Below are 26,151 nucleotides of genomic sequence, written 5' to 3' on the forward strand. Positions count from 1 at the left end.
AGTCGGTTAAGCGTCCGACTTCAGCCAGGTCACGATCTCACGGTCCGTGAGTTCGAGCCCCGCGTCAGGCTCTGGGCTGATGGCTCGGAGCCTGGAGCCTGTTTCCGATTCTGTGTCTCCCTCTCTCTCCGCCCCTCCCCCGTTCATGCTATGTCTCTGTCTGTCCCAAAAATAAAAAAAAAAAAAAAAAAAAAAAACGTAAAAATAAAACATGTACAAATTCAAATTAAAAATACCTTTTAAAAGCGGGGCCGCTCTTCCCCTTGTCTTCATTTTCATCAATAAGAAACATTTATTGAGCAGAGACTTTCCCGCGTGTAGCAAAGAGTTAGTTTTTTCCTGTATGTGCACTTATAGTACAACCTCAGCTCTTCCGTATGATTGATGGGTGCCTCACACTTGTATCCATTTTATAGAACTTAAAACAATTTTGCTAATATGATGTGGAGGTTTTGTAATTATTTTGTCTTAGCCTCTATTGGACTATTGATTTTAGGTCAAGAATAAAATCTAATTTAGCTCTGATCCCTTTGCAGAATACTGTGGTTGAAGAGCTAGTACATCTTTTCACATAGTTTCTAGGAAGAAAATAGGAACAAGTTTGTGATCCATGAAAATTGAGTCTAATTCTTGTATGATAAGGGGAATACACGTTGTTTATAATAATTTTTTTTTAACATTTGTAGGTTATTACTGGAGTTCTTCAAAGAGCAGATGAGGTGAGCTTTAAAGAAAGAGCAATTGCATTTTAACTTCTGCATTTCTGTTCTTTTTCTCTTCTTTTACCTTTTTTTTTTTTTTTTTTTTTTTTTTTACCATTTTATATGTTAAGGTGCTTCCTTGGGTTTTAGTAAATACTGCTGCCTGTGTCCTAGAACACTTTTATTATTAATCTGTGACAGACTTCTCTGCTGTAGTATTCCAGAGTACCCAACAGCTTTTTACTGGAAAAGCTATTGTTTGGAATATAAAATTTTCCCATGGAAACTCTTGTTCACAGAATTCCTTCATAAATGAATGAATGGTGGTATATCCATATACTGGAAGCCATGGAGCAGTAAAAATGAATGAATTAGATCTATAAGTATTTATAGATCTTTCTCTCTATGTATGTATGTATACACATACATATTTATGTGTACATATAAAATTTTTAAAATAGTGAATGAAAAAGGCAGGTTGCCAAAGTATGTTAGGCATTACTACTAGGTTTTGGAATTCAGAAAACAATACTGTATACTATCGATGAATGCCTAAATATGTTGTAAAAGAATAACAGTGTGGCTGGAAAGGAATCCCATCAACGGCAGGATAATGGTTGCCTCTCAGAAGGGAGAGAGGGAAACGGATGAAGGACTTCTCCTTGAATGTGCTTATTCTCTTTGCCTTTATACTGGAGATTGTTTATAAAGCCTTGTCATTAGTTACTCTACAAGGGTTAGATATTTTTAGTTGAATTTTATCCACAATTTTTTCAAATAATACTGTGACAACATAATACAATTTCTGTCACAATAGCACATTTATCTAATATCTTTAAGACCCTCATTTTTGTAACCAAATTTCTTTGAACCAATTGTCATTAATGAGTACCCAAATATTTCTTCCAGATTCAGAGTCCTGTTTTTAAGGGCTTTCTCATTCTAGAAACTGCTCACTTAATGTTACCCGATTGCTGGTCTAGGGTAAGGGAGAGACAGGGTAGTGGACTTAGGGTCAGTTACTTTGTCATAGTGGACGCGTCTGTGTCTCTGTTCAGCCTGACTTTTTTTGACCATAACCATAAAACTTTTCTTTTTTTCCCCTAGGCTTCCTTCAGTAAAATCCCCATTGGATTTATCCCACTGGGACAGACCAGTAGTTTGAGTCATACTCTCTTTGCCGAAAGTGGAAACAAAGTCCAGTAGGTTGTCAATGTGGGGTGGTAGCATTTGTGGGGGACTGAGCCTGGGAATGGACAGTTCACATGTGGGTGATATGAATTTTTTGGTTTTGTTTCTAGCTTTGATAGCCTGAAACGTCAAATCATTAAGCGCAAGACCTAGATCAAATTTCAACCTTTCTGTTCACTGGGAAGTTTCCTTTTTTGGGTTCTGGGACCCTGGTGATCTGATATCAAGTGCCCAGGTCAGGTGTAGAGATGAATATTGATGTCCTTTTGTCAGTTTTGAAGATTGCATGCCTGACCCAAACTGTCTTTATGCCTTTATGTTGTAAGATCGTCTAGTGAAGACAGGTTTGCATTGATCATTTGTTTGCTTTAAAAATGCATGATCACAAACAGCATGTCCCTTGTGAAAACTGAACTGGTAGCCGTGGCTTCTCTATTCTGATAATATAAGTAGCTAGAATAGCTAAGTAATAGTGGCATCCTTTGGGAAATGCCTAAAGTGGAAGGCATTGTGGATAAAGCAGCTGGGGAAGCAACATCTAAATGAAATTGCTGTGAATCTGTCTTCAGGAGTCGGGCAGATTGTTGTTGTTGTTCTTTTCTCTCAAAAGCCTTATGTAAACAAAGCTGTAGTCCTTCGAGAAGATGGAAATCTTGAATAGGAGTCCTGGCTTTGAACAGTGACAAATAGTATAACTGAGAAAATCCTTTGCAGGCTCTCGTTGTCAGTTGCTTGATCTTTAATGTCAGCTTTGTGACACAGTTAGGGGAGATCAATAAATAAATACTTGTTGAATGTGTTAACTAAAATCTTCTCGTGATATTTCTGGTTATATAAGGTTCTAGAATCATAACAATAATAGTATTCAAGTGATTTACTGTTTGGGTTTTTTTTTTTTTTTTTCTTTCTGCTTTTGGGATTTTGATTAAATTGGTTTCTGTGGATTTATTTTTGCTGTTACAATTTTAGGAGTTATTTTATATCTTTTTACCAATTCTCTCTCTCCTCTCTCTGTGTATATATATCTACACACACACACACACACACACACACACACATATATACACACATACACATATGTATACACCTACATATATATTATAAAAGTCTTGGTCCGTATGTCAAACACGAGGCATAAACATAGACATATATCAGGCCTTCATCTAACGTCTCTTGCTTCAATCCTTAATCTGTGTGGGATGTCCAGTTCTTCATTAGTCATCCTAAAGCCTGACATGGCATTTCAGTTTGCCAGACTTGTTATTCCCAATTTAGAATTTTTGAGGAGCAGTAGATATAACAAAAAGTGAATTATTCAAACATTTTTGTTTATCTGAGATAAATTCTATGTGGTTTGGGCCTTGGCTACTTTAGAGAGTTAGTCTTTTGTTCTGTGTCAATACAGATTATTTGAATTGCTTAGCCAATGTTCCCAAATATGTCAGTGATCCAGAGGGAGACCATGTTCCTTGGAGAACACCTTGCCTACCCAAAAAGCCAGCTTGTGCGCGTCGTAGCTGCCCTCAAGGTCTTAGTTTGTTGAAGGTCTTCAGTTTTTTGGGAGCTGATTTTCCCTGTGGTTAAACTAATGTTGTTGCTGCTTCTATTTATAATTTAAAGATTTATAAAACTTAATTTATAAGCATGCCCAAGGGCTCTTAGGTAATTAAGTAAATTTGCCCTGGGTTTGGAATTTTGTAGACCTCTCAACAGGGCAGATGCCTAAGGCCATTTAAGAGAACAAGGCTTTGTTTTTTGCACTGCTCTCAAGATGTGTTGTACCACGATTACTACAGGAGAAAAAAGAGTCTTGCCTCTGGAATGTTGCAGGTAAATAATCCTAAAAAATAGCTGTTCCATGCTACAGTGCTGCTTTATTTAGAACTTTCCATTACTGCCAGAGAATGATACATTTGGAGTTGTGTCTTAGCTGTTCTCTGCCACATAATTTTTGGGGAAAAAAATAATATTAAAAGGCTTTTTCATGGGGCACCTGGGTGGTCAGTTGGTTAAATATCTGACTTTTTAAATTTTTTTTTTTTTTTTAACATTTATTTATTTTTGAGACAGAGACAGAGCATGAACAGGGGAGGGGCAGAGAGAGAGGGAGACACAGAATCTGAAACAGGCTCCAGGCTCTGAGCTGTCAGCACAGAGCCCGACGCAGGGCTCGAACTCACGGACCGTGAGATCATGACCTGAGCCGAAGTCGGACGCTGAACCGACCGAGCCACCCAGACGCCCCAAATATCTGACTTTTGATCTCAGCTCAAGTCTTGATCTCATGGTCATGTGTTCAAGCCCTGCACTGGGCTCTGCTGGGTGTGGAGCCTACTTTAAAAAAAAAAAAAAAAGGATTTTTTCAGCCACGACATTGTATTTTAAGGTCAGTCTCTCAAAAGCTCTTCCTAAACCCCTCAATGTGCTAGGTGTTACTCAGAGCAAGTCCAGAGCTTTTGGATCCTTTCTAAGAGCTTCCTTCAGAATTAATATATTTATAGGATCTAAACCTGTGATCATGCTGCTTGCTTTCTCCTAAATTGAACCTCATTTTCTAAACTGCTGCCTACGTCCTGGATAGCATCTGTACTGGAGGGGGAAAAATGGGGTAAAGACGTGTCGATAGAGGAATACGGAAAAGTAAAGTAGGCCATCTTTTCACTTTGATTTTCCTTACTGGGGAACCCAGAATGTACTCTAAGTGAGTTAATGTGTATATTTTGGGGAAAGTGTCTTAAACTGTATGTAACTTTCCTAGAAGCGCCGATTCAGGTGGATGTGATTCCTGACTTAGCTGTTTACATTTTAAGTCTGATCACACTGATGAGGAGGCCTCTAGCGCCGATTCAGGTGGATGTGATTCCTGACTTAGCTGTTTACATTTTAAGTCTGATCACACTGATGAGGAGGCCTCTAAGTCATGGGCTTGCCCTTTGGGAACCATAGGTACTCCTTTGGTACGTTCACAGTAATCTCAGAAGGTGAGAGAGTGCACCCTTGGAGTTAGACCTAGTTGAACCTTGTTTTGCCACCAGCTTGCTCTGTCATCTTGAGAATATGATTAAATCTCCCTCTTGAGTCAGTTTCTTTACCTGCATTTATCAGATGCCCAACAATAGAACCTCAGAAGATTAACAAGTTAAAATAAGGACTTGTTAGGTAAACAAGCAATTATGCTTGGTAAACCATGGGATAAGACTTTATGCATATTTATTGATGATTTAGGATGGAAAATAGTAAATAAGAAATAGGATGACTGTACAATTAATGAGTTTAGATTCTATAATTAAAACAACATAAATCAAAAAAGACAACCCTCTATTCTCTTGCTGTTTCACCTAAGGAAAAACATTTATTGTTATTAGAAAAAAATTTTTTAATGTTTATATATTTTTGAGAGAGAGAAACAGAGTGAAAGCTGGGGAGAGGCAGGGAAAGAGGGAGACACAGAATCTGAAGCAGGCTCCAGGCTCTGAGCTGTCATCACAGAGCCCGACACGGGGCCTGACTCTCAGACTGCGAAATCATGACCTGAGCCAAAGTAGGCCACTTAACTGACTGAGCCATGCACCCCAGGAAAAGCATTTATTTTTAAAGGAAAGAACATTTTACTATGGAAAGGTTTTTTTTCCTACCAGTGGGGTACAGAGCAGAACGGATTAGGAGGAGCCATATTAGGAGAGAAACGACACTTTTTTGAACAGAGATTATAGTAATTTCTAAATGTCTCCTTTTTTATAGTTGTACTTAAAGGCTAGACACACTAAATCTTTTACTTTATTAGTAATTACTGTGTTTTCTAAAATATAACAATAAAGGTAATAGAATACTAACATTGCTGAGCCTTTACAAAAAAACATGAAACACTTAAGGATAAATCCAACAAAATATGTGTAAGATGTATATGCTGAAAACTACAAAACCTTGAAGAGAGAAATCAAGAAAACATAAATAAATGGAGAGACCTGTGTTCATGGACTTCAAGACTAATATTTTGATGTTTGTTTTCCAAATTGATCTCTTTTTCAAGATTTTTTATAGAAATGGACTTGTAGATCCTAAAATTTATATGGAAAAATAAAGGAACTAGAATACCCAGAATAACTCTGAAAAAGAATAACTAGGTTTGAGGACTTACCCTATCTGATTCTAAGACTAACTCTGTAACAGACAGTCCAAGACTAACTCTTTCAACAGTTGGTGCTGAAACAGTGAGCTAACCACATGCAAGAAAATGAATCATAACACATACTTCATAGTACATATAAAAATTAACATGAAATCGATCATAGGCTTATATGTAAAGCCTAAAACTGTAACATTTCTAGAGGAAAATCTTTGTGATCTTGGTTAGGCAATGATTTCTTAGGACACAAAAAGCAGAAACCTTTAAAAAAAGATAAATTGGGCTTCAGTAAAATTTAAAACATCTGTCCCTTGAAAATAATTGTTAAGAAAATGAAAAATCAAGCCACAGACTGGGAAAAAAATTTTGCAAGATACATATCTGGTAAAGGACCAGTATCCAGAGTATACAAATAACTCTCACAATTCACTAATAAGAAAACAAACTCCCTTGTAGAAAGAAGGGCAAACCATTTGAACAGACACTTCACCAAAGACATAGATGGCATTTGTCATTAGAGAAGTGCAAGTTAAATCCACTTTGAGACGCATCTATTAGAATGGCTTAAACAAGCCAAACAGAAACCTGACATCATCAAGTGCTGACATATACATGAGGCAACCGAAACTCTCCTATCTCTGATGGAAATGCCAAGTGGTATAGCTACTATGGAAAACAGTCTGGCAGTTGCTTATAAAATTAAACTTGTGAGCCATAATTATAGGTGCTTACCCAAAAGAAATGAAGACATCTGTCAATACGAAAACCTGTAGAGGAATGTTTATGGTAGCTTCATTGGTAACTGCCAAAAACTGGGAACGGTGCCAGCGTCCATCAATTGGTGAATGGATAAACTGTGTACTTCCATACAACGGAATGCAACTCTGCAATAAAAGGAAATAGTCTTTAAATTCATCCAACAGCATGAGCCTCATACTCGTGCTAGGAGTTTTAAAAAGCTAGTGAAAAGGCTTCACACTTCTTATTTCAATTTGTAGGACATTCTGGAAAACAGAAAGCAGCCAGTAGTTGCCAGAAGCAGATGGTGGGGTGAGTGGGTTGGCCACAAAGGGCCATGAAGGAACTTTCTGAGATGCTGTAAATGTTCTGTATCTTGGTCATGGTGATGATTACATGACTGAAGGCATTTGTCAAAATTTGTAGAACAGTATAACTAAAAGCATGAAATTTGCTGTGTATAAATTATATCTCAATAAATCTAACTTCAAAAAAGAAGTTAAAATATTAAACTAATTCTTTTAAGCTTAGATAATTCTACTTGTGTGAATAAGTGCTTGGGTGGAAGTGTTAGTCGCTTCTCAGTTTGGTTGACATTGACCTGGACCTTCCTTGGCTCCTCTTTCTCATTGTTCTTTGTGATTATCTATTGACCCTTGTACCCCACCCTTGCAGTTCATTCATTTGGGACAATTTGAGTATCAGGCTAATAACTGTAATGTATTGAAACATATCAAATATATTTAAAGCTATGCATTCATAATGATACTAGGAAATAAAAATGAAAAAGTTACTGGTCCTTTTTAGAGGATACTAAGGATATCAACTTATTTTGAAAATTGGTGAAGTTAACAAAAAAAGCGTTTATCGATTTTTCTCACATGACCTCAATTTTATGGTACCAAGTTTTGGATGAGGGAAAGTTTCTCTTTGTGGACCAGATAATAAATAAGAAGGAATAACAGAATTAAAAGGTCACCATTTTGCAACTCTCTGTTAACTAGTAAATCTAGCCATTGATTGTCAATGGTTGCTACTATCACACAAAAAAGAGGCAAACAGATTTCATGTACTTACTGATACAAGTACACACCACTACCTCTGGAGTATTTTTGCCAAAAACTCCATGCTCAATCAGATTTTTAGGAAATGCAGGGAATTGGGACACGTGTTAATATCATGGGAATGCAATCAGTAAAATCCAGATCCTCAGCAACACAGTAAGACAACCCATTTCTTTAATGAGTAGGGAAAAGGAGAGAGACTCCGTAGATTTGAAAAGACTTGACATATAAGCCAATTGCAATGTATAGATCTTATCTATTAGGTCCAGATTTGAACAAAGAAGCTGAAAAGAATATGAGTTAATTGGGGAAATTTTGACATTGACTAAATGTTGTTGATTTAAAGGAATTATTTAAGTGTTTTAGATATAATAGCAATTTATGTTTTTTTTAAAGAACCTTTTTATCTTTTAAAGATATATAAACAAATACCTATGGATAAAGTGTTAAGATATCTGGGATTTGCTCTGATACAGATGGGGAGAAGTGGGTGGGAGGTGCATAAGGAAATAAGATCGGCTGTGCATTGATAATTGTTGAGGCTGGATGAGGAATACACAGGAATCATGATACTATTCTCTGTACTTTTTTTATATGCTTGGAATTTTATAGAATAAAATCATCCATCTAATATTGATTGCCTAGTATGCACCATGCACTAGGCTAGGTGTTAGGTTTTATATTGGTCAATAAGGGATGTAAATTATCACCAACCTTGTGGAACTTTTAGTCTCCAGGTGGAGGCAGATGATAAAGATGTAAATAAAAAATATGTATTATAAATTGTGATCTGCTGTGAAGGAAAATGAACACAGTTCAGTGATAGAGAATTATAGGGAAGGGCCTAGAGGCTGCTTAGGGGAAGTGGTGACATATCAGCCAAGATCTGAAGGGTGAGACTAGTGAGCCATGCAAAGGGACAGCGGGTAAGTGACAGGAGGGGTGGACAGGCCGGGCTAGGAAAGTATTCAATGTGGGTTTGCTTGTTCTTTCTGCTGCAAGAGAAAATATCTTATTGTCTGGCCACTTGTTGATTTAATATTTCTTTTGCTGACTGTCTTTTGTATCCTAATGTGTGTCTGACCTGGGATCTAATTAGAGTATGAACCTAGAACTACTTTCAAGCCTGGCATAGTTTCACATGCCCTGAACGGTTGCTGATAGTACAAGCTTTTTTTTTTTACCTGTAGACTTTTCAACTGACAGAATGTAGATAGGGACAGTCTCGTGTCCTTGAACAAAAGAATCAGCAATTAAAATTACATCCTTGTAATCCTGGAAAGTCAGAGGAATAGGTCTTGGGTTCTGGATTATATTTTGCTTAGATAACTCAAACCTGTCCTTTAGTTACCCTTTGGGTTAATAGAGTAAAAAGAAATAATGTTTTTTCAAGTGCTTGAGTTTCTTAGAATGAGTGAAAGATGCTGTTAATATTAACTATCATATTTTCCAGTGATAGGAGTCAGACACATAGTAGAGAGTCAAATGTGAAATAAACAAATGACTGGCACTTTGTATAAACTTCTCTTGGCCAAAGCCTTCTCTTTTGAGTCTGTATCAGAGCCTTTCACTATGTTTGTATCAGTAATTCTTTTATATTCACTTGTTCTGCTATCTTGGAGTATTTTGAAGGAATTTCTTTTCCCTGAACCTGTTAGTACTCTGGACAGGAGAGAGTGAGTGAGTGAGTGAGTGAGTGTGTGTGTGTGTGTGTGTGTGTGTGTGTGTGTGTGTGTGATGGGGGAAGTGCTGCTTGTTTTCTGCACGTGATCGTTTCCTCCCTTTGTCTTTTAGACATATTACAGATGCTACACTTGCCATTGTGAAAGGAGAGACCATTCCACTCGATGTCTTGCAGATCAAGGTAAAGTCTGTTTTTCCCAGAGTTTGAAAAATTAACAAAGTAGTGCACACATACATTTTAAAGAAATGAGCTGTAGCAGTTCAAATGAGGTTACAATGAAAACAATATTGTTTCCGTCCCAGGCATAACTCCCACAGAAAAATAACTTTACCTGTTTATTCTAGTTGTTATCACTAGTTAACATGCTCATGATACTCCTTTTTAAAATTGTGGTAAAAAACCCACAAAAGAAAAGTTACCATCATAACCTTTTTTACGTGTACACTTGATCATTAGTGTTCAGTGTATAACATTGCCTTTGACTTACCGGTATCAGACTTTCTCTCTTGACCTCTCCGTACCCTGTAAGAATTCCTCTATATCTCCTCTCAGTATAGTTGTTTCTCTTTGTACTTCCTCCACTGATTACCTTTGGACCATATAATTTCTCTATCTCATGTGGTGGTTTGGAATATTAGAAGAGCTAATTATACAAAGCATTGACGACAGTGACTGGTTTCATCTGAACCTGTTTGCATGGTGGCCATCCCTTCGGCTTTGCTAAAGGTGAAATCTTTCTCATGTCACATCCGTCCTTTGGAATTCAGGTTACTTCGATGTCTTGCAGCCTCTGCTCTCTCTCTCTGATGAGCTCAAGAAAAAATGATAGTTTGTAAATTATCTGGCTTTTTTTTTTAGGGTGGAAACAATGTTCCACCCTAATGTTCGGTGGGAGCAGGACTTCCCGTTTTTCTGTTGGGTTGTCTAACATTTTATTGATTTGTAGATGAACTTGTGAATTGTTAAAAAAAACAAAAAACTTCTGCTGGCTTTGCACACTCAAAGGGCTTAGAAGCAGTGACACTAAACAACAAAGAATGTACCTGGCCTTCAGATTTTGGTCTCTAAATAGTGTTCCATAATAAACATGACCAGGGCTCTGTGAAAAGATGGCTTCCAGAGGCAAGGCAAGAACAAAGCAAAGAGTTACTCAGAAACTGATGGAGACAACAGGAAAAGACATAGGAGGCTAGTCTGATGGTATCCTCCTGGCCAGTTTTGGGATAGTTTGAACATCAAAAAGAATAATAATGCTGATGGATTATAATGCAATAAGTAAAAATGAAGAATCTATAAGCCTACAGTTTAATATTAGAGAATTTCCAGCTTGTAAACGTAGAAGACATGATAGTTATTATTTTGCAATCACTAATGAAATAATTGATTCAAGTAGAGATCATTAGTGGATGCTCAAACCGCTGGATAAAAGGGTTGTTGGGGAACATACATCAACACAGTCTTAAAGCATCACAGCCTACTTAATGATTACAGAGGGAAAAGTGTACCTTTACAGTAGAGAGATCTAGCATATACCACCTAGTGATCAAACTTAGCATCATCAGTTATGGGACAGATGGGCATTATCTGCCTTCTGATGTGATCTATCAAGAAGGATAAATCATCACGTATATAGTTTCTTGCTCAAAATGTTAAATTATCTGAATCTAACTGAAAATAATAATGAGAAAAAAGTCCGTCAAATTGTGGGACCTTCTAAAAACAACAGTTGGTCTGGCCTCTTCAAAAATTTTAGTGTCATGAAATCCAAAAGAAGATGGTCTATTCAGGATTACAGAAGCCAAAGTAATAGAATTAAATCTGGCACAAAATCCTGGATTAGAAGAATGAAAAACAAGACCATAAAAGGTACTACTGGAACAATCAGACCTATTTAATAGGGACTGTATATTAAATATTCTATATCAATTTAGATTTCTTGAGGGTGACAGCATTATGTTTATGTCTGTCCTTGTTCTTAGGAGATGTGCTGAAATTTGAGGGGTGAGGGTCATGAAGTCTTCAGCGTATTTGAAAATGATTTAACAAAACTACAAAACACGTAGACAGATAAAGCTAATAGGGGACAATGTTTTGCCTGGTGAATGTAGGTGAAAGACGTAAATGGTGTTCATTGTACATTAAAGGATTTCTTGGTTTGACATTTTTCCGAAAGAAAAATTTTGGAGGGAAGAAGACCCAGTAGCCGTTCCTGATTCCTGTTTGGAATCCTCTTTTTTTTTTTTTTTTTTTTAATTTTTTTTTTAACGTTTATTTATTTTTGACACAGAGAGAGACAGAGCATGAACGGGGGAGGGTCAGAGAGAGGGAGACACAGAATTGAAACAGGCTCCAGGCTCTGAGCTGTCAGCACAGAGCCCGATGCAGGGCTCAAACTCACAGACCGCGAGATCATGACCTGAGCCGAAGTCGGCCACTTAACCGACTGAGCCACCCAGGCGCCCCTAGAATCCTCTCTTTAAGAAGAATTTAATTCCCAGGCACCTGGGTGGTTCGGTCGGCTAAGCATCTGACTTAGGCACAGGTCATGATCTCACAATTAGTGGGTTCGAGCCCCACGTTGGGCTCTGTGCTGTCCGTGTAGAGCCCACTTCAGATCTTCTGTCGCCCTCTCTCTCTCTCTTTGCCCCTCTCCAACACTTGCACTGTCTGAAAAATAAACATTTAAAAAGAATTTAATTCCTGGAACAAAGGATATTCTCTCTGGGCAGTAGTTAAGTAACCATTCCTTCTTCATAGATCTTCTCCCCTCTTTCCCCACAACAAAAGGACAGATTCCCGAGAAGGCTAAGCCATAAAGCCAAACAACTGTATGAACAGTGAGCCCTGTGTCCTTTACTGAGATTTGGTCTTAAAATGCACTGGCTACATTCCGATTGTCCTTCAGAGGCTCTGAACATTTTATATTCATTCAAGTTTCCTGATATCTCTGAAAGAATGTTCCATACTATGTCACAATTCCAAACTTGAGTCCTAAAATATTGGTGTTGATTATATAGCATTGGCCATATGCATATTTATGACTGGTGAACCCATGTACTTGCAGCCTGTTTTCCTTTCCTTTTCCTTTGTTCTTCTGCACTGATGTCTGGACTCCCCACCATGATGTCATTGATCGTGATAAAAGTGACTTAAGTTGTATTTTATTCTTTAGCAATAATAAATCTAAGTCATTCTCAACAAAATGCAAGAGCTGGGTGAAAGTCTAGCCTAGGAACGCACCACAGATTGGCATCTATGAAGATATTATCTTAAAATGTTGTTATTACCGAAGGAGGTGAGTCAGGCTGTATCTTATGATAACTAGGTAATTCACTGCTGCTTATAAATGTGTGAGGAGTAATACATTCCAGAGTAATCAGGATTTAATTGGAAATTGTTGACTGTGCTTGTATTTAAACGTCTTCTCTCTGATTTTTTTCTTTTCTCCCAAATGTACTGAGTTTGTGAATTGATGAAACCAGCATCAAATTTGCCACAGGCTCCATGTATTGATGACACAGCCCAGGAAGCAGAAAACTTTGAAAATTAATTCCTAGAAAACATAGTACAGCAGCCTCCTCTGTGGCTTCTGAGGCACTCAGCTAGAGCTGAATTTGTCTTCTCTTTCTTCCTTATTCCTAGAAATTGCTTTCAGAATATGGGGGCAGCATGATAGGTAAAGCCTGATACTGGATTCCTCTTCTTAAAAGAAAACAAACCCAAACCCAATTAAACCTGTATAATTGAAGAGTCCCCAAAAATAGTCCTTGGAAGCTATAATAATGCTTTATATTTAGCTTTTTATAGTGTCTACGGAATGCTTACATCTCATTTGGACCTCCAGCTTAAGAAGACAAGATGTGTATTATTATCTTCGTTTGACAGAGTGAAAACAAAAAGTCAGCTGGTCATCTGACTAGTCACGCTGAAGACAGAAGTAGAGTCTAGATTTTCTGTTTTATAGTCCATTGCTTTTCAACTTGACTGCTTTGTCTAGGTGGTATCACTCTTGGCACGATCCTGTGATTTCCAAATGGCATTTTCCCATATAGACATCTACAAAGCCTGGTACTTAACTTCAAAGGCTTTAAAGACTTACAGAAGTCTTTCTAGTTCTTTCTTTTTTCTACTTCAGTTGGCTCATAGAATCTGCCAACCCAGAACCCAAAGAGGAGGATAGGGTTGCTGGCTGAAGTTAGAATCTGCCCCTTTCCCCTATCATTCCTGGTTTCCTTTTTTTTTTTTTTTTTTTTTTTTTTTAACCCTGACTGATCATTCTCTCAAGATGACGCTTAGGGCTGCTTCAGAACTTCAGAATTCCTATTTTCTTTCTCTTCATCTAGAGTTCCTAAAATTCCTAGATTAGGTACCTATCTAGTTGACCAGAATTGTTTTCTTTTCACTGTTCCTTAAGCTTTTATTCCAGCCAGCTTTCTGAGTTATTTTTCTTTAGCAAACCAGTAGGCCCTTTTCCCTTTGCAGAGGGTCTATGACTTGGGACAACATATGTCCTTTGCTGTTAAGACCTGGTTGTGTGCCTGTTTTTATCTGTTTTTGTTTACTGACCCTTCCATCTGATCCTCAATTACCCAGACCTTCATCGGGTTAACATTCCAGTGGTAGTTTGTCTGTTGGCTTCTCCTCTGTCCACCTACCCTTATTTTTCTTGTGTACCCCAACAAGGACTAGTCCCTTCATTACCGACCCTCTGTCCTCTCCTGAATCCTGAGGGCCCTGTGACCATCTGGCTGTTAGCTGGGCTTCTCTAGATCTTTCCACACTCATTTCCTAGTGTCCAGAGTCATTCCTACCCCTTGCTAGGACATAGCACCCCAAATCAGTAGCACCTTGAAGTTACAAGGCTTTTTAGTTAATCTTCCCAGAATATTCCTAAAATCCTCCTCAATGAAGACAGAGAAAACATTTTTAGAGCACCAGTTGGGAAGTCTTCAATACTAAAACCAGGACATCGTGTTAGACTGTGTGCTTTTGATCAGCCTTTCCCCAGGAGTATTAGTTACACAAAGTGCCTCCCAGGGAAGGGTTGCACAGTTAACAATTCAGGAAAACTATTCGTATTTCTCCTTCTGGAAGTTTATAATATACATTAACATGTTAAAGACCCCAAGAAGAATTGTAGTGAACATAACTTGTTTCAAACCAACGAATTTTGGTATTTCTCAACTCCTTTCATCATGGAATCTTGTACAGTTATCATTATTATTAGTTGTGACGCTTACAAACCCCTTATGGAACAGTTGAGGGAAATAGTCCACTGCAGACTCACACAGTGTTGCTTCTCTTCCTCAGGTTAGACCTTTCTTCTCCCTTTTCTTTCTCTCCGTGCTTCTCTCTAACCTCCCTCAATCTAGACACCTTATTCTTTAAAATTTGTTTTGTTTTAAAACTTATGTTGTGTTGCCCTGACCATGTGTGTCCTTTGATCCCCTCACACACCACATCCAGTCGCACCTGCTGTGCTTTCATAGCACTCGATGCATTTCTTGGTGGTGGGAACCTCCCGCATTGGATTGTTGTTGCCTGTGTCTGTCTACCCTCATTGTACCTTGAGCTCTTTGAGGGCAGGGTTTTTTTTTTTTTTTTATATAATTTATTGTCAGGTTGGCTAACATACAGTGTATACAGTGCGCTCTTGGTTTTGGGTTATGTTCCCATGATTCATTGCTTACAGTCAACACCTAGTGCTCATCCCAGCAAGTGCCCTCCTCAATGGAGAGCAGGTATTTTTATTACTACTCCCTAATATATCATATTGTCAATGATAATTCCATGGGGCAAAAAAAAAAGATGAATTTTCCATCATCAGGATGGCTCAAAGTCCTGCTGTTTTCCGCAATACCCACTTGGCACCTAGGGGACTAACATACCCCTCCTGTGCCAGGGGCCAAGGTGCCGCACCATGACCTCTGTGCTCCACCATCTCTGTCTAGTTCCCTTTTCCTTGCTTAACTGGTGCAGAGGGCGGAAAAGCAAATCTGCTGGAACAGACACACAAGCAAGGAATGGGAGGCCAGTAGCTTTATTTACAAGCTGCCCCTATGAGTGTGTGATTTTCCTGGAAATCCCTCACTGGGTTTCGGTATCGTGGGATTGAGGGGGAAGCACGCCCTCCCCGAGGAGAACACTTGATATACTTGACCTAGACCAGCAATTTATGGTGTCCAGGATTCTCCTCCAGCTCCTAATCTTTGCTTGTACTGATGGCCTGGTGGAAATCGAGCTGGCTCTGCCCCCATTTAGCAAGTTCTGTGGAGTTATGTCTAGCGTGTGGCTGCTCTGTTTAGAATGTGGGCACACTCTTGGGCTTTAGCTCTAATTCTGAGCTGTGGGAAAAGTCCCTTTTAGGATCTGGATCTTGTATATATTATATAGATATAGATAGATCCTGATCTATCTGTATCTATATCTATATATTTATATATTTTTATATTCTAAGGAAGGTCCATTATAAAGTATAAACTCTTAAAGACAATGACTCTATTGTGTATGTTTTCTATATAATGCTTAACTGGCAGATTAATTAGTAACTCACTGATGGTAATTGCAGTATTTTGCCATAAAGCATTGGGCTAAATCTGAATCACTTTCTTTTTTCTTAATTTGTTTTTGAGAGACAGAGACAGAGCATGAATGGGGGAGGGACAGAGACAGGGGGAGACTCAGAATCCAAAGCAGGCTCCAGGCTCTGAGCTGTCTGCACAGAGCCCAACGTGGGGCTCGAACCCACGCGAACTGTGAGATCATGACCTGAGCTGAAGGTGGGACACTTAACCGACTGAGCCACCCAGGTGCCCCAATCCGAATCACTTTTTATTCTGACTTGTTGTGACAGATATCTGGCTGTATTGTTAGATGCTCAGGTGAAACTTTCTAGAGTACCAGGATTCTGACCTTACTTGAGAACACGTGGACCTCTAAAAATGCAGGCTGAAATGATCTTTGCCTTGGGCAAGTCTGAGAGAGAAGTACTTCTGGCTGACCCGACTTCTGATTGGTCAAAAAGCCACCATAGTTAGGTACTTCTTTTACAATCTGAAGTATGATAATATGTTCCCTTGCCAGCAGATTCATGAGGCCTAATATATAAAAATTAATTTCATTTTACAGGATGGTTTATTCAGGTCCTTTTACTGAGTACTCAGATTTTGAACACCCTTTTAATTTTTATTTATTTATTTATTTTTGACGTTTATTTATTTTTGAGACAGAGAGAGACAGAGCATGAACGGGGGAGGGTCAGAGAGAGAGGGAGGCACAGAATCTGAAACAGGCTCCAGGCTCTGAGCAGTCAGCACAGAGCCCGACGCGGGGCTCGAACTCACAGACCGCGAGATCGTGACCTGAGCTGAAGTCGGACGCTTAACCGACTGAGCCACCCAGTCGCCCCTTGAACTCCGTTTTTAGAATTTGGTTTGAGGAAAACTAGGCTGTGAGCATTTGCTGACTTAACTATAGAGAGTTCCAAGTTAACTGTAATCATTAATTTAAAATGAATGTATTTAACTTCCAGGGTGAAAAGGAAAAGCCCGTGTTTGCAGTGACCGGCCTTCGATGGGGATCCTTCAGAGACGCTGGCGTCCAAGTTAGCAAGTAAAGGATTACTATACTGCCATGGGATGATTTTTTAAAAATCTTGTTTTGCTCCTATCCTTGACATTTTTATCTACAGTGATCTTCTAGGAAGAAATCCGGTGGGCCTGCTGGTTGAATTGTGTGTGACTAATACAGGTAGAGGTTTGTGTCTTCCACACAGAGCAGTTAGGGCAGGTTCGGTTCCCCGCCCCCAGCTTGGTATTGGAGTGGAGGAGATGCATCTCTGTCCCTGGAGGTCATATTTGAGGGCAGGTTAGGCTCACGCTACACAGAAGTCGCCTATCATCCTGCAGCCTGCTCAGCTGGGCACCAAGTGAAAGACCGTGCTGGAGCCCCAGCCTTATGGAGCTTTTACCGCCCTGGTCTCAAGACTGCCTGAGAGGGGTTTTGGGGTTTTTTTTCCCCCTTTGAAAAAAAATTTTAATTGTTGTTAGTTAAAATGCAGTGCAGTATTGGTTTCAGCAGTAGAATTCAGTGATCCATCGCTTACATGCAACACCCAGTGCTCATCCCAACAAGTGCCCTCCTTGGTATCCATCACCCATCTAGCCCATCCCCCACCCACCTCCCTCCAGCAACCCTCCGTTCTCTGTATTTAAGAGTCTCTTAAGGTTTGCCTCCCTCTATTCTCTTTCGGCACCCCCTTCCCATATGTTCATCTGTTTTGTTTCTTAAATTCCATATATGAGTGAAATCATGCGGTATGTGTCTTTCTCAGATTGACTTATTTTGCTTAGCTTAATACACTCTAGCTCCATCCATGTCATTGCAAATGGCCAGATTTCATTCTTTTTGATTGCTAGGTAACATTCAATTGTGTATATATATCACATCTTTTTTTTTTTAATTACTTTATTTTTTGAAGGCAGAGAGAGACAGAGTGCCAGTAGGGGAGGGGCAGAGAGAGAGGGAGACACAGAATCTGAAGCAGGCTCCAGGCTCTGAGCTGTCAGCACAGAGCCCGATGCGGGGCCCAAACTCACAAACTGGGAGATCATGACCTGAGCTGAAGTCGGACGCTCAACTGACTGAGCCACCCAGGCTCCCCTATACCACATCTTCTTTATCCATTCATCAGTCAATGGACATTTGGACTCTTTCCGTAGTTTGGCTATTGTTGATAATGCCACTATAAACATTGGGGTGCCTGTGCCCCTTTGAATCAGCATTTTTGTATCCTTTGGGTAAATAATAGTGCAATTGCTGCATCGTAGGAATAGTTCTATTTTTAGTTCTAGTTTTAGTTTCTTGAGGAACCTCCATACTGTTTTCCAGTGTGGCTGCACCAGTTTGCATTCCCACAACAGTGCAAGAGGGATCCCCTTTCTCCACATCCTCACCAACACCTGTTGTTTCTTGGGTTGTTAATTTTAGCCATTCTGACAGGTGTGAGGTGGTATCTCATTGTGGTTTTGATTTGTATTTCCCTGATGATGAGTGATGTTGAGCATCTTTTCACGTGTCTTTTAGCCATCTGGATGTCGTCTTTGAAAAGTGTCTATTCATGTCTTCTGCCCATATTTGTTTTTTTGGGTGTTAAGTTTGATAAGTTCTGTATAGATTTTGGATACTAACCCTTTATCTGATATGTCATTTGCAATTATCTTAGCCCGTTCCATCAGTTTCCTTTTAGTTTTCTTGATTCTTTCCTTCACTGTGCAGAAGCTTTTTATCTTGATGAAGTCCCAATAGACCTGTTTGCTTTTCTTTCCCTTGCCTTCAGCCTTGTGTCTAGTAAGAAGAACCTTACACCTAAAGGACTAGAAAAGGAGCAGCAAATAAAGCCTAAAGCCAACAGAAGAAGGGAAATTATAAAGATTAGAGCAGAAATAAATAATATAGAAACAACAACAATAACAAAAAACAGTAGAAGAGATCAATGAAACTAAGAGTTGGTTCTTTGAAAGAGTAAACAAAGTTGATTAGTTTATCAAAAAGAAAAGAGAGAGGATTCAAATAGATAAAATCACAAATGAAAGAGGAGAGATCACAACCAACACCACAGAAATACAATTATGAGAGAATGCAATGAAACATTACGTGCCAACAAATTGGGCAATCTGGAAGAAATGGGCAAATTCCTAGAAGCTCACAACCTACCAAAACTGAAACAGGAAGAAATAGACAATTTGAACAGACCCATAACCAGCAAATAAATTGAATCAGTAATCAAAAATCTTCCAACAAACAAGAGTCCTGGGCCAGATGGCTTCCCAGGGAAATTCTACCAGACTTCTTTAAAGAAGAGTTAATACCTATTCCTCTCAAACCGTTCCAAAAAATAGAAATGGAAGGAACACTTCCAAACTCACTCTGTGAAGCCAGAAGCCAGCATTACCTTGGTTCCAAAATCAGACAAAGACCCCTAAAAAGGAGAATTGTAGGCCAATATCCCTAACATGGATACAGATATTCTCAATAATATATTAGCACATTGAATTCAATAGCACATTAAAAGAATTATCCACCATGACCAAGTGGAATTTATTCCTGGGCTGCAGGGCTGGTTCAATATTGGCAAATCAATCAACATGATACACCACATTAATAAAAGAAAGGATAAGAACCATACGATCCTGTTGATAGATGCAGAAAAAGCATTTGAGAAAATACAGCATCCATTCCTAATGAAAAGCCTCAACAAAGTAGGGATAGACGGAACATACCTCAACATCATAAAGGCCATATACGAAAGACCCACAGCTAATGTCATCCTCAATGGGGAAGAACTAAGAGCCTTTTCCCTACAGTCAGGAACAGGACAAGGATGTCCACTTTCACCATGACTATTTAACATAGTACTGGAAGTCTCAGCCTCAGCAATCAGACAACAAAAAGAGATGAAAGGCATCCAAATCAGCAAGGAAGAAGTCAGACTTTCACTATCTGCAGATGACATGATAGTCTATGTAGAAAACCTGAAAGACTAGCAAAAAATTGCTAGAACTAGTACATGAGTTCAGCAAAGTCTCAGGATACAAAATCGATGTGCGGAAATCTGTCGCATTTCTATACACCAATAACAAAGCAGGAGAAAAATCAAGGAATTGATCCCATTTGCAATGGCAGCAAAAACAGTAAGATACCTAGGAATAAACCTAACTAAAGAGGTAAAAGTTCTGTACTCTGAAAACTATAGAACACTGATGAAAGAAATTGAAGAGGACACAAAGAAATGGGAAAGCTTTCCGTGCTCATGGATTGGAAGAACAAACATGGTTAAAATATCTATACTATGCAAAGCAATCTACACATGTAATGCAGCCCCTGTCAAAATACCACCAGCATTTTTGTGTAGAGCCAGAACAAATGTAAGATTTGTATGGAACCACAAAAGGATAGCCAAAGCAATCCTGAAAAAAACAAAACTGGAGGCATCGCAATTCTGGATTTGAAGCTATATCACAAAGCTGTAGTCATCAAGACAATATGGTACTGGCACAAAAATGGGTACATAGATCAATGGAACAGAATAGAAGACCCAGAAATGGACCTACATCTGTATGGCCAACTAATCTTCGACAAAGCAAGAAAGAGTATCTGAGGCAAAATAGTCTCTTCAACAAATGGTGTTGGGAAAACCGGACCACTTTCTGAACACCATGCACAAAAATAAATGCAAAATGGACGGAAGACCTAAATGTGAGACAGGAAACCATCAAAATCCTAGAAGAGAACCCAGGCAGAAACCTCTCTGACCTCGGCCAGAGCAACTTCTTGAGATGTGTTCTTTTTGAAAGCCTAGCTACACGACAGTGATACTTGGAAATTGAGAGAGTCAGGCAGATGCTGACTATGTATTTCTTGTATATTCTTGTAAATCTTTCCACTGTATAACTCAAGCCTAGCAGATTGAGAGACCGCAGGCTGCCTATCTGAGAGGGAAGAAAGGTGGACGCCTGGTGGTGTTTGGAACTGGAAGAAACAGACCCGTGGAGTCAGGGATGAGAAGCTGTCGCTGGCTTCCACAGAAATGGACTTATTTTTGCAAAGTTCATTGTGCTAAATGAAACTATTGGCTTGGAGAGAGGGTGTGCCGTGTTCTGTTAGAAGTGGAGGGTGGTGCAGGCAAAGGCTTCCTGAGGTGGGACTAAGGAGAACACTGTATGAGGTTTGGTCCATATCTGGTGGGTCGTGCCTTTATTTTTTTTTTTTTTTTTTTTTTTTTTAACTTTCCTTAACATCGGGCTTACAGGTTTAGTGCAGTTTAAATGAGTTATGATCGATCTGACACATAGCTTTCATCAAGAAGACTCTTTCCTCATAGGCTTTCCCACCACACTTTCTTTACGGAAATTTCTCATACTTGTCTCACTTTTGTATCCTGCCGATGAAGTTCCTGAGAGTGGAATGTCAGAGATGGGTTGTATTACACTACGCCCTGCAGTTGTTTAGCGTTTCACGTTGTTTTTATTTGCAAGATTGCCATGATTACCTTGACTGCACCAATCACCCTAGGTTTTATCTGTGATCTCGAATACCAGCAACTCCATCAAGAGGAATTGCTTAGTTTTCCCTGAGTCTGATGAGAACAAATGGCTTCCTGAAATGTGTTCATTGACAACTGAACACTAGCATAGGTCATAGGGATATCTCACACACTTGCCTATATTTTGGTTGGTTTTGGAACAGTGACTTTATAATTTTGGGTGGTGGTTTCTAACACCTTGAGTAGGACTCGAGTTGCTCCGTGTGCTGTGGGAGAAGCAGTAGGCTTGCAAACCATGGTTTCCTAGCTGGCCATCAGGCTACAAGTGCCATCTCAAGTTCTGCTATTGGTAGAGATGAGTGGAGCTATGGATAGTGAGAAATAAACCACCTTTCTCTCTGGCTGGCTGGGAAGAGAAGTCAATTATTATGTAAGCTTAAAAAAAATCAGATGGTCAAGGCCCTCATTAGTAGCATCACAGTATTAACCTGGATAATAATTAGGATGGCTCCACATGGCTCATTGGAGCCTATCAAACCTCCTTATTCTGGCATTCAAGGCCCAACTTAATCTGTCATCAACTCTAATTCCATAGTTACATATCTTTACTTTTAAGTTTTTGCTGTGGGTGTTATTCTCAGTGGTTCCTGTGCCTTTGCTTCTCTTCTCGCCTAGAATGATTCCTTTCCCTCTTCCATGTATCTAAATCCAAACGATCCTTCTAAATCCCACACCTTTACTTTGCTCCGGAGCCATTCGTTACATAGGCGTGGCTGCTTTGATGATTTTCGGCCCTCGGTGATTTCTTATCCCTTCTTGACTCTCCTTACCAATAAACGGCGATGGGTTTATACCAATATATATATACATGGTCATTTATCATTTTCTGCTACTTTTTTGGGTTTTCTCAAATTATAAGCCTTCAAAGGCAGGAATTTTATACTCTGTATTTCTTCTGTTTGCTTCATATACATAGTAAGTGCTAAATAAATGCATATTGATCAGAATCAAATAGGGAGCACTTCAGATGTGCTGGTAGGGGCTGGAGAGGAAGAGGAATCTATTTTATGCCACTTTTCTAATTTCCAGTAGTCATCTTTCTCTTTACACCAGGCTTTTATGTATTTAGCAATATGAAGACCCTCTTCATTCCTAGATTTAACACTTGCCATTTTAAAGCTGTATAACACGAGTAATGTGAAGTTATGCTGACTTACAGATTTTAATTCTGAGTGTGTGTGTGTGTGTGTGTGTGTGTGTGTGTGTGTGTGTGAGAGAGAGAGAGAGAGAGAAAGAGAGAGAGAGAGAGAGAGAGAGAGAGAGGGATAGACATAGAGAGAACATGGTATACAGGATGCAGTCACTTAGCTTGTGAGTCACACACCAGATCACCTGGCATCTGCCTCTCATTGTGGCTTCATTGTCCTCCACTCATTGCACTTTTGAATGGAGACTCCACTACGTTCTTTGGTTGAAAGTGTACATTACAGTGATACCTGGGAATTGAGAGAGTCAGGGAGTTGCTGATTATGTATTTCTTACAAATTGCAAGGATCTATATCCAGTGTATTACTAATTACATGCTGTTCGACGTGGCATTGAAATGCAGATTAAAAATTTAACTGCCTGACTTTTTTCTGCTAAAGCACAATCCCTAAGCCTCCAGAGCTCAGAGTAGAGTGTAATTCTTAGTACACCGCTCACACTAGGGGGCTTATGACTAGTGCTCCCAGTAGAGGCAGAAATCGAATATAGTGTCCTTCATGAATGGTCTCAATAATGTTGATAGTTCCTTAATTTTCTTTAAAAAAATTTTAAAAAATCTTTATTTATTTGTGAGAGAGAGACAGAGTGTGAGTAGGGGAGGAGCAGAGAGAGAGGGAGACACAGAACCCGAAGCAGGCTCCAGGCTCTGAGATGTCAGCACAGAGCCCGACTTGGGGCCCGAACTGTGAGATCATGACCTGAGCCGAAGTTGGATGCTCAACCAACTGAGCCACCCAGGTACCCCAGTTCTCTTAATTTTCTAATTAGATTTTTATCTTGATCTTTCTCAGGTACTGGTACCTTGGTCCCCTAAAAACCAAAGCGGCTCACTTCTTCAGTACTCTTAAGGTAAATGCAATTTACAGTGTAGAAATTTGCCCTGTGTTATTGTGTTGTTAGTCTGTGATGTGTGTATTTGGATTTTGAAAAATCCCTTGCTACAGATACATATGACATGCTCCAATGCTGTAAAATGGGGGATATTTACATAGGTACGAATGCAGAAAGCATTCCTGTTCACTAAGCAGTCCCCCCTCCTCTACCAGCTCATTCCTTCCATTACCAAACCCATACTTAATTTGTTGTTGATATTCCATTTCTTTTTGCCTATTTATTCACTCATTCTTGCCAGACAAACCTGAAACAGAATGACCTATATCTCATCAGTGATTTGTAAGGGTATCTGTATTAGTATCTGGAAATGAATTGGAGATTTGTATCTGAATGTATGATTGTACAGACTTGTGTATAATAAAGTCTGCTTCAGACAGTGCTAGCGAAATATGGGTAGTAGTTACTGTCTTGGACAGTACAAATAAAGAATATTTCCAACACTGGAGAATGTTCTATCGGGCAGTGCTGCTGCTATAGACTATGCACTGAAAAATGTTGGCATAGAGAAAAGCTGAACAATGTGCATTAATGGAAATGCTAATAGAAAAGTCATCCTTATCTGCGGGTGATCTATTGTGTTCAGCTTTTATGCAAATCAAAGCTCTAAACACAAAATTTGGCAGGTCAATCTGAAAATTGGCAGATGAAGTTTGTAGTGAAAACCTTGGTTCTAATGTTAATATTCAGAGTATCAGGTGTTTTTCTAACTATAAAAATGATGTATGTCCATTGCAAAACATTTGGAAAACAAAGCTCCCTTTACCTTCTAAATAAATTGCCACTATGTTAAAGAAATGTAAAAACATGAAATCCCTAAAGTACTAGGGGTAACCAATTTACATGATTATGAAAATGAACTTGGAGGGCAATGCGTTTCTACACCGAAAGCAGACTAAAACGCAAAATGCATTGTTACTCTTGCTTAAGAGAATAATTTCAGTGGTGGAGTAGTAGGTGCATTTAGGAAGAATAGAGTACCTATTTAAGTTGTAGAGTAGGGAGAATGTGAACTGTTTCCACCATTTCTTTAGTGAACAGTTATTTTTTTTTAAGTTTGTTTTTGAGAGAGGGAGTGAGAGCGGGGAAGGGACAGAGAGGGAGACACAGAATCCGAAGCAGGCTCCAGGCTCTGAGCTGTCAGCACAGAGCCTGATGTGGGGCTTGAACTCACAAACTGCAAGATCACGACCTGAGCTAAAGGCAGATGCTTAACCTACTGAGCCACCCAGGTGCCCACTGAACGGTTTTTAATATCTTTTGTGGCAAGCCCTGCTAATGCTTGGAATACAAAGTCAAATAAGGCCGGTTTGGTCCTGCCCCCAAGAAGGAGAATGTGAAGGACAAGTGAATCCGCGGTTTGGCAAGTGCTGGGAGAGCATGGAAGGATGAGGTGGGAGCGGAGAGGAGGGGCACTCATATCTGACTCAGGGACAGCAGTCTTTTCAGAGCAGGGAACAGTTTTACTAAAGTTTGAAATCTGTACAAGACTAGATCAAGGGAATTCTGAGTGGAGGAGCCACTGTGGGATGGCCCTGTGCTGTCACGTGGCCAGTGCAATAGAGTGGCAGGAAGGGGGTTTTGGGGGGTTGGGGAGGGGCCGGTCACGGCAGGTCTGAATGTGGGATCTAACTTACACCATTAAAGTGTTGGGGAGTTACTGAGTCTTAAGCAGGGGAGAGACATGAGCAGGTATGCCTTTTAGAAAAGTTACCTGTCAGCAGTGTAGACGAGAGATGGCTGTGGGCGGTTAAGGCGAGGGCACCAGATCGAAGATTGTGGAAGTAAGTCAGGTGGGAGGGGATGAGACCCACATAGGGTGAGAACAGTGCGTGTCGACAAGGAGGATGGAATACAGAGATACTGAGGTTGACCCCTCACAAGTGGGAAGGAGAGTATGGGACCCCCAGATTTCTGGTCTCAGGGACTAGTTGGCTGCCTAGAGTTTTCCATCAACATTGCCAATATTAGAGTAGGATCAAGTTTGTAAAGAGAAATGAAATGTTCAGTTTGGCATATACGGAGTGTAACCTCCCTGTGGTACAGGCCAGTGGAGACATAATTGTGACTTTGGTCTGAAGAAACCGGTGTAGACATCGTAAGTGTCTGAGTGCCATTGTGACTGTGGGTTGGATGAGGATGTGCGCAGGAGAGATGGTCAGGGATACAGGGATGGCCCCAAGCAATGTAAGCATTTAAAGAGCCTCAAAGCTGCCTCCGGAGCCGGAGCCCGAGGGGAGGGAAGTCCCCGGGAGGGGACACACCCACACTAGTGGGAGCCAGAGCCTCGTGAGGCAGCGGCACAGAGGCTAAATAAGGGCAGGAAAGTGTCCCCTGAGCTCAGCGGCCTCTGAAGGTCTGGTCACCTCCTGAGTGGAGCTGCTGAGCCACATTGAAGCAAGTTAGGGAATAAATGGGAGGGGAAGAAGTGGGCACAGAGGATCGGG

At 39.8% G+C, this 26,151-nt stretch overlaps 1 protein-coding gene across 2 annotated transcripts in view; it reads left to right on the top strand.

Annotated features, from left to right (window-relative positions):
• Positions 1-26,151, top strand: part of AGK (acylglycerol kinase) — an 80,980-nt gene that overhangs the window by 42,082 nt on the left and 12,747 nt on the right. For both annotated transcript variants that reach the window (XM_053898112.1, XM_053898113.1), the window contains exons 7-11: positions 687-719; positions 1,809-1,903; positions 9,615-9,684; positions 17,036-17,115; positions 23,605-23,662. In XM_053898112.1, the coding sequence (XP_053754087.1) occupies positions 687-719; positions 1,809-1,903; positions 9,615-9,684; positions 17,036-17,115; positions 23,605-23,662 (336 nt within the window). The remainder of the gene's footprint in view (positions 1-686; positions 720-1,808; positions 1,904-9,614; positions 9,685-17,035; positions 17,116-23,604; positions 23,663-26,151) is intronic.

Source organism: Panthera pardus, unplaced genomic scaffold (genome assembly GCF_024362965.1).
Source record: "Panthera pardus isolate Hobbes unplaced genomic scaffold, ASM2436296v1 HiC_scaffold_8, whole genome shotgun sequence".
NCBI classification, from domain to species: Eukaryota; Metazoa; Chordata; class Mammalia; order Carnivora; family Felidae; genus Panthera; species Panthera pardus.